At 36.6% G+C, this 9,768-nt stretch overlaps 1 protein-coding gene across 1 annotated transcript in view; it reads left to right on the forward strand.

Annotated features, from left to right (window-relative positions):
* FYTTD1 (forty-two-three domain containing 1) overlaps positions 1 to 8,506 on the forward strand; it is a 32,666-nt gene extending 24,160 nt beyond the window's left edge. Inside the window, exons 6-8 of the mRNA XM_023509010.1 lie at positions 1,227 to 1,301; positions 3,836 to 3,962; positions 6,034 to 8,506. Coding sequence (XP_023364778.1) covers positions 1,227 to 1,301; positions 3,836 to 3,962; positions 6,034 to 6,132 — 301 coding nt within the window. The 3' untranslated portion in view covers positions 6,133 to 8,506. The remainder of the gene's footprint in view (positions 1 to 1,226; positions 1,302 to 3,835; positions 3,963 to 6,033) is intronic.
* The last annotated feature ends 1,262 nt before the right edge of the window (positions 8,507 to 9,768 follow it).

The following is a 9,768-nucleotide window of genomic DNA, read 5'->3' on the forward strand; positions in this document are numbered from 1 at the left end:
GGACTACAGGCACCCGCCACAATGTCGGCTATTTTTTTGTTGTTGCAGTTTGGCTGGGGCTGGGTTCAAACCTGCTACCCTTGGTATATGGGGCCAGCGCCCTACTCACTGAGCCATAGGCACCGTCCTGTGGCTACTTTTGGAAAACAAAACATACACAGTTGGCTCTCCATATCTGTGGGGGATTTGTTCTACGACAGCAAAGATAATAAAATCCTCTGATGCTTAAATTCCCTGCAGTTGGCCCTCTGATTCTGGTTGACTCCACCAGTGTAGAATCTGCAAATAGGAAGGGCTGACTGTAAAACATGGTCATGGTTCACATATGATGCCAACTCAGTGGGGCATGATTTTGAACAATTGGAGTGTAAGAAACAAAACTTTGAACCTGATGCCAGCAGTATTCTTTAGCATAGGGGTCATTATGTTAGAAACTATCAGGAAGTAAATAATAATCATAGTTTATTTGCTGCTTCAGTGAACAATACTTACTTAATTGAGATATAATAATATAAATATTTGTTTTGAATGTTGAGAATCAACTTGTAGACAAAGCATAAAAGAGTTAATTTCAGAACAGACTATAATATGTATAAATATCAATTTTTGACTCATGTAAATATAAAGATAGAGGTGACAAAAAGTAGAAAGTACAAAGTGAGAGAAAAGGTGGAAGGGCTGGAATAGAGGTATTATTATCCTTTCATACAAGTAGGGAAGAGTCAAGAAACACTACTGAAAGAAATAGAGATTTAAGTAAAATTACAGTGGAAGTTAAGCATTGATAAGACCATCAAAATGTTTAGAGGTAGGTAGGAGGACAGTGTGATGAGCTAAATCTTTATTGATTGCAGGAAGATTTTACTACATAAGCATCTTGTTTAGTGAATAGGAAATAACCAAGCAATAAAAACAAGAAAAGTTAAAAATACTGCCTCTGGGGAGGGAGAATAGAGGTGTAGGAGTGTTGCTTTTTATTAGAAGCCTTTCTATACGATTTGATTTTTTTTAAATGTCTATATATCTATTACAATGAAAGATACTTTACAAATAAATTCAAGTGCCCAGGATCTAGACCCAAGATGATGATTCATTATATTATGATGGTATTCAGGTATCTATTTTTTAAAAGTTAAAGAGAAGTAGTGGTTACTTTTAAAATATATATGCATAGAATTTATAAACTAACACTTTAATGACATTTTGGGGGTTTTTTTGGTAACTAGATGGCGAACTTCCACCACCAATGGAGGAATTTTGACTGTGTCCATTGACAATCCTGGAGCAGTGCAGTGCCCAGTGTAAGTCTTTTCATTATTTTTGCAAAAAACTATAGCCTCTTAATATATAAGATAATAGAAAAATACTGAATTTCTGCTTTGAGTATGATATCCAAGTTAGGGTAAAACTGAGATGCAAATGTAAAAGTAATACTTGTTTTTGTTTTGTTTTGTTTTGTTTTTTGAGACAGAGCCTCAAGCTATCCCCCTGGGTAGAGTGCCGTGGCATCACAGCTCATAGCAACCTCCAACCCCTGGGCTAAAGCGAGTCTCCTGCCTCAGCCCCCCAAGTAGCTGGGACTGCAGGCGCCCGCCACAACACCCAGCTATTTTTTGGTTGCAGCCGTCAGTGTTGTTTGGCAGGCCCGGGCTGGATTCGAACCCGTCACCTTAAGTGTATGTGGCTAGTGCCTTAGCCACTTGAGCCATAGGCGCCAAGCCAATACTTGTGATACAAAATGGAAATAGTATAGTGTAAAATTAAAAGTTTAGTTAGGTGTTATATTAGCTCACACCTCTAATTCTAGCACTTTGGGAAGCTGAGGTAGGAGGATTACTTGAGGCCAGGAGTTCAAGACCAGCCTAAGTAACATAGCAAGACTCTGTCTCTAGAGAAAATAGAAAAATTAGCTGGGTATGGTGATGTGCTTCTGTAGTCGCAGCTACTTGGGAGGCTAAAGCAGGAGGATTGATTGAGCCCAGGACTTTTTTTTTTTTAAAACAGGAGCCTCAAGCTGTCCCCTTGGGTAGAGTGAGGTGGCATCTCAGCTCACAGCAACCTCCAACTCCTGGCCTCAAGCAAGTCTTCTGCCTCTGCCTCCCAAGTAGCTGGGACCACAGGCACCTGCCACGACGCCCGGCTGTTTTTTGGTTGCAGCCGTCATTGTTGTTTGGCAGGCCTGGGCTGGATTCGAACCCGCCACCTTGGGTGTACGTGGCTGGTGCCTTAGCCACTTGAGCCACAGGCACCGAGCCTAGCCCAGGACTTCTAAGTTGCAGTGAGCTGTCATGACACCACTGTACTCTACCCAGGGCAAAAGAGCAAGACTCTATCTCTAAATAAATAAATAAATAGGGCTGGGTGTGGTGGCTCATGCCTGTAATCCTAGCACTTGGGAGGCTGAGGTGGGTGGATTGCCTGAGCTCACAAGTTTGAGACCAGCCTAGCAAGAGTGAGACCCCGACTCTATAAAATAACCAGGTATTATGGCAGGAATCTGTAATCCCAGCTATTTGGGAGGCTGAGGCAAGAGGATGAATTCAAGAGTTTGAGGTTGCCATGAAGTAAGATACCACGGTATTCTACCGAGGGTGATCAAGTAAGACTGTGTCTCATAAAATAAATAAATAAAAGCAAAAGCTTATTTGATTTCTGGTTCTGTAGCCCCAAATTACCACTTTAAACAATTTTTAAAATGTTTTTACTTTTAAAAAATGTTGTGCATGTATAACAATAAGTAGTTTCATGAGTTTACTTCATACTACTCTTCTCCCCTTTCTGCAGTAACATTTTGAATGTCTTTACTTTTCAGACCATGTAGACTTCCCTTCTCTTTAAAGTCTTCATATAGTGGGGCCAGGCACATTGGCTCATGCCTGTAATCCTAGCACTCTGGGAGGCCATGGTGGGTAGATTGCCTGAGCTCCTAGGTTGGAGACCAGCCTGAGCAAGAGCGAGACCCCCATCTCTAAAAATAGCCAGGCAGTGTGGCAGGCACCTGTAGTCTTAGCTACTTGGGAGGCTGAGGCAGGAGAATTGCTTGAGCCCAAGAGTTTGAGGTTGCTGTGAGCTATGACACCATAGCACTCTACAGAGTGTGAAAAAGTGAAACTCTGTCTCGAAAAAAAAAGTGTTCATTATTTTATCTCAATGAGCTTAATTTAACAAACCATTTCATTATATTTGTTGAAATATAAACTTTATAAATTTATGGAGTAAATGAAAAAGAAATGTGGGGGATGCTTTTTTCTTTTCTTTTTTTTTTTTTTTTTTTTTTAGGACAGAGTCTTACTTTGTTGTCCTCAGAGAGTGCCATGGCGTCATAGCTCACAGCAACCTCAAACTCTTGGGCTCAAGTGATTGTCTTGCCTCACCCTCCCAAGCAGCTGGGACTACAGGTGCCCCCTACAATGGCTATTTTTTAGAGACGAGATCTTGCTCTGGCTGTGACTGGTCTCGAACTTGGGACCTCGTGCAATCCACCTGCTGCGGCCTCCCAGAGTGCTAGGTTTACAGGCATGAGCCACCACACCCAGCCTAGAATGGCTCTTTCCAAGACTTCAGAAGTTGCTTTATTTTAGAAGATCAAGATTTAGAAATAACCAGTCATTCAAAATTGTTGAAAAGTTCGTAGGTCTACTTAAAGAGGTATTCTGTGAACAATTATATATTTAGTCTCTAGAGCAGTTAGTCAAGAGTCAGGTACTCATATGAGAACAAAAAATAGCCCAATACGTTTGAACATATATACAAGTCAGTATTCTTAAGTACCAAGTGATTTTTCTTCTTTTGATTGTTAAGCTGCTCTGATAATTTTAATATTTTTTTCTAATAGAACCCAGAAACCACGATTAACTCGTACTGCTGTACCTTCATTCTTAACAAAACGGGAGCAATCTGATGTAAAGAAAATTCCTAAAGGTGTCCCTCTACAATTTGACATAAACAGTGTTGGAAAACAGGTAAAAAGAAAATTTTCTGTATTTCTTTGAGTCATTCACTGAGAATATTTTAGTTAACAAAACATTTGTTGTATAGAGAATTAAACAGGGTATCCTAACTCCTCCTCAAACCTAGACAGCAATTAACATACTTTCATCTGGCTTGGCACTCATAGTATAGTGATTATGGCACCAGCCACATCCACTGAGGGGGGTGGGTTCAAACCCAGCCTGGGCCAGCTAAACAGCTGCAACAACAACAGCAAAATAATGTGTTGGGCGCCTGTAGTCCCAGCTACTTGAGAGGCTGAGGCAAGAGAATCCTTGAGCCCAAGAGTTAAGGTTGCTGTGAGCTGTGATGCCACAGCACTGTACCGAGGGCAACATAGTGAGAATCCATCTCAAAAAAAAATAATACTTTCATCTCTGTAGATCCCTCTTTGACATTTGATATAAGTTGGTTTATATATGATCTTTATGACTGACTTCTTTGACTCAGCATAATGTTTTTAAGGTTTATCCATATTATATCAATATTTTATTTCTCTTTATACTGAATAGTGTTCATCATGTATATATGCCACATCTTATTCATTTATAAGCTGATGGACATTTGGGTTGTTTTACTCTTTGACTATTATAAATAATGTTGCTCTGAACGTTTGTGTGCAAGGTTTTTTTTTGTGTGAGCATGTTTTCATTTCTCTTTGGCAAATACCTAGGGGTAGAATTAGGTCATATGGTAAATCAATTTGTTAATCTTTTGAGAGGGAACTACCAAATTGTTTTACAGGGAAATGGCTGTGCCACTCTACATTTATGAGGGTTCTAAATTTCTCCACCAACACATTATTTGTTATTCGACTACAGCCATCTAGTTGTGGAGTGATATCCCACTATGGTTTTGACAACAGTCATGTTATTCCTCAAATTCCTTTCCAATCATTAAATCTTTTTTTTCTTGCCTTATTATGTTGGCTTAGAATCCCACTACAATGTTGAATGGAACCAGTGAGATGTATGCATCGTTGCATGCCTTATTCCAAAGCCTGAGGAGAAAGTATTAAATGCTTCACCATTTAGTATGATGTTAGCCATCGGTTTTTCACAGATTCCCTTTGTCTAATTGAGGGAGCTCCTTTCTATTCCTGATTTGCTGAGCATTGTTATCAGGAATGGGTGTTAGATTTTGTCACATTTTTTTGGTATTCATTGAAATAAATACCTAGAATGGAGGAAATGAAGTATGCATAGAAATTTGACCAAATTTATTTTGCTTATTTTTATTTTGTCACTGTTGCTACTTCCCGTTCCCCTGAGTGGGAATACTTCTATTAGTTAATAAAAAAATAGATTTTTATTTGAATTTGATTTTAATTTCTGTGGTGAACTTACAAAAATTTAAGAAAACTTGTTTCTGGCTCGGCGCCCATGGCTCAAGTGGCTAAGGCGCCAGCCACATACACCTAAGGTGGCGGGTTCGAATCCAGCCCAGGCCCGCCGAACAACAATGACAGCTGCAACCAAAAAATAGCCAGGCGTTGTGGTGGACGCCTGTGGTCCCAGCTACTTGGGAGGCAGAGGCAGGAGACTCGCTTAAGCCCAGGAGTTGGAGGTTACTGTGAGCTGTGATGCCACAGCACTCTACCCAGGGGGACAGCTTGAGGCTCTGTCTCCAAAAAAAAGAGAACATTTGTTTCAAAATATTCAGAAGTCTAAACACTCTTCCTTTTATCAGAGGCGTCACTAGAGTTAGCAGTGTTAGCAGAACCTAAAAATAATTCAGATGGGGCATCTTTGGGTGTATGACTCCTAGGCATTATAGTATATGTGTGTTTTATATAAAGTATAATGTAGGCTTTATAGTGATTAGGAAGGCATTCTCAGGCTGCCCAGTTTTAATTCTGCAACTGCTGGTAACTTCTCTAAGCCTAATTACCTATTTCATATGGTTTTTGTTAGGATTAAATGAGGTCATAAACATAAATACTTAGAAAGCATTTGATATTGTTAATTACTGTTAATTGTAAAATCACATAATTCTAATCCAAATGTAGCTTTTAGTTAAATTGTTAATTTTTTTTTTCTCTAGACAGGGATGACTTTGAATGAGCGGTTTGGGATCCTGAAGGAACAAAGAGCCACTCTCACTTTCAACAAAGGAGGAAGCCGCTCTGTAACTGTGGGATAGATCCCATGTCAAAGGGACTTTTGAGTGATGACTCTGCTTGAAAAGTTAAATTGCTTGAAGAGTTCATCACAGAAATTCAAGAAACTTTACTTCAAAATATTCATGAGACTAAATAACTCTTATTTTTATTTTTGAAATTTTTTTTAAAAAAAAATATGTAAAATAATGCCCTGAAAGAATAACAGGGAATATATCTATGTGTTCTTAAAGATTTCATGGTTGGCCCAGACAGAACAATTCTCTATTTGACATCTTTGGTTCCTTACGCAGCAGAAGGAGGACAGAAAGATAGAAATTGATTATTTTTATGATAGTGGTATTTAGAATCTTACCACTTTTGCCCATTTTCTAGATTTTGCCCTGGTAAATCTTGGTCTTCAGATCCATATATAAGTAGGCCCCTTTGTTGCTATCCTTTATCCTTTAATAGTGTTGATGTAATAAGTGCAGTTGCCTTCTCTTCATTAGAGATATAAAAATTTTATGTGAATTTTAGTTTTGGGTTTTAAGATTTATGGAAATATGTGGAAATTGGTTCATATTTTGGGTAGTGTTAGGCTAATCCCCCAGGGTTGTATATCTTTAGTGCTGAACTGTTTAACAAGAAATGTGACTCTAGGCATTAGTCTCAGTTTAAAATGTTGATGTTTGGAGGCTATATGTGCATATTTACAAAGTTACCTGGTAAGGACTTGGAAGAGGAGGTCTAATTCAAAAATCTGAAAGTTTGTGTTTAGTAAATGAAGAAAACATGAAAGGAAGTGGCAAGTTGAAGGACAGGCAACTGAGATGAAAAGTTTCAAAACCCAGGTCATTGATATACTGTTTGGATTTAGTGTAGTCTTGAGTCTGTTTTCCATAAAGAATTCTTCAAGTGATATTTTGAAGAATTATAATTATTAAAATGGGTTGAGTCCATTAGATATTTTGATAGTAAAATTAATAGCCATAAAGTTCTAGACTCCTTATTTAAAAAGTATAAATTTATAAGCTTTTAAGCTTGCTAAATTAAATAATTTACAGCTCCAAAAACAACAATATGCCTATATACATCACAGTGTAAAAGCAGAATTATAATAGAGTTACATTGTAGCTCTGTTGTGTACCTTTCACTCTGATCTTGTGAGGTGTAAAGTTCAGGAATTTATGGAAAGAAAAGTATTTTTCCTCCTCTCTGGAGGCTTGGGAAGAGTTAGTCTATTGTGCCAAGATAGTGCGAAGAGTCCTCAGATAATTGTACACTATAAATTACAATATAATGCCAAAATGAAGCAAAATATTCCAGCTATAAATTACAAGCTTGGTCATTTTGAAGCTTGACCTTTTGGTTTGCTATAATGTTAACCTCAAATGGGTATTAGTTTCTTTGGAGTATATTATTTGTGTTGACTTTTTTTGTAAAACAAAGCATTAAGTTATCTTTCCTGCCTGACTTGCATTGTATGCTGGATTTCATTGTTCTTTCATGCTTCTTGGGTTACTTATTGGTTTATGCTAGCCATGGAAAACTATCAATTTCATGCTTATACCAAAGAATTAAATCTGATCATTAACATCTGATATTTTGCCAGTACTTATACTGATAAGGGGTTGTTGGAAGCCAGTCACAAAATTTGAAAGTAAACTCAGTCTCTTTTTAGCTATTTGATGCTTTTCATAGAGGTCAAGGACTCATTTCAAAACATTTTTGCAAGTATGAATGTTTCTATTTGGTCCAGAAACAATACATTTTAGACTGGTTTAGAATTACTGGTAGTTTATTTGAAAGCAAAGGAAAAGCAACTGAGCATGAATTTTCTGTCTTTAGAACAGTTTATGAAAATATGGTATAAAAGTTTTTTATTTTCCTGTTATTTTAAGTATTTTGTACAAAGCTATTAGTAATGCCATTTATGGGAAAACCTTAAAAATTGCCCCAAAATTGACATTTAAGTGTGTCAAATAACAAAGTATCTTTGGTATATTAAACTTCTGCTCTTCATGCATCTGCAATTTAATTTTCTTTTTAAATATAAAATTTTGCCTTTCATACAAACTAAATTAAAATTTCCTGAATAATAACATGATGTATATAAAATCAATATGCTTTATTGGAGGAAAATTTCCTTTCTCGGAATGTGGTTGTGTCATCCTTGTTCCGTTCTTAAAGGTTTTACTTTTTTTTTTGAACAGGATGCAACTTAAAATTTCTTTTGCATCAAGGTGTATGCAAAACATTGATGCAGTGCATCATAAAGTGAAAGTTTGTATTTAACGGGGAGGTGCTCTACACTGTACTTTTTGGTGTTTTTGGAAAAGTTACATTTAGATCTATTCTGAAGCTGTTCATTTTTAACAAATAAAATGTTGCAGGTTTCACATGATTTATTCTTAGTTATTAAAGACTGAGTTGTGGTTTTTAGATTGTTCTGTTTTATAAAGAATTTTGTAATGATTATATTTGTAATTTTCAGGGTTTGAAAAGTTCCTAATAGCTAAATTGGTAAATCAGTCTAAACTCTCCTATTATTGTCCCTCTAACTGCCTTTTAGTGATTTCATTCATAGCCCCAAGAGGTGGTAGCCAGGAAGAATTAAAAAAGAGAATCAAATTTACTTAAAGTGCAGACTGTTAGGCTAGATGAGGCTTGAGAGATCATCAATTTTAAATCTTTTTTTAATGTTAGTTAACTGAGTCCCAACATTTTCAAGACTTGTGTGTTACGGTATGGTCATTTTTTGAGCTCAGATCTAATTCTCAGTTGATTAATAAACTGCTTCTCTGAATTGAACACCCATAGAAAGTAGTGGAATGATGTGTGGTTTGTCAGCTAAGATTAGATAGTAGCCATATTTTAGCATTTGTAGCCTGATAAGTAAATCTATTTCACCAGTGAGGATTATTATACTTCATTAATTTGGTATTTCAAGTTAGATAGGCCTGTTTGAAAAGACCAGTGTTTTCTAATCAGATGTGTATTTCCATTGGTACATACAAAGGTTTGGTTCCAGGATCCCCACATACACCAAAATCCAGGTATATGCAAGTCCCACACCCACATATATGAACAGTCAGCCCTCCATCTACATTTGATCCACATTTGATTAAAAAAAAAAATCTGCCTATAAGCAGGCCTCCCATAGTTCAAACCCATGTTGTTCAAGAGACAACTGTATAAAATACTTCTTATATATGAAGAGACTTAAAGCCTTCATTGCCTGTAATTTCATTTTCTTAAAAAATTTTGTCTTTGGTACAACTAAATTAAAACTTAAATAATAACATGATGTATACAAACAAACCAGTATGTTTTGTTAGAGGAAAATTTCCTCTCTTGGAATGTGGTTGTAGTCATCCTCGTTCAGTTCTATTGGCTAGTTTTTGTAAGAATAGGTATGTATATCATTATATTCTGCTGTCAATAGCTTTATTAATTTATACGGTATGTACAGTTCCAAGATAATTTTCGTTCTGATTTATTTTTACTAAAAGGAGGTGAGAAAAAAATGGCTCATTTGGCACTACAGAGAATGAATACCATACATTTAAAATGCAGGCAATATTAAAACAAAAAATGATTTCTTCATTTCTGATCATACCTTTTAACTTTCATCAAAATTATTATGATTATTTGTCGCCACTGTAAAAAAATGTTAA

This window comes from Otolemur garnettii, unplaced genomic scaffold (assembly GCF_000181295.1).
Source record: "Otolemur garnettii isolate 467f Iridium unplaced genomic scaffold, OtoGar3 scaffold00310, whole genome shotgun sequence".
Classification (NCBI taxonomy): domain Eukaryota; kingdom Metazoa; phylum Chordata; class Mammalia; order Primates; family Galagidae; genus Otolemur; species Otolemur garnettii.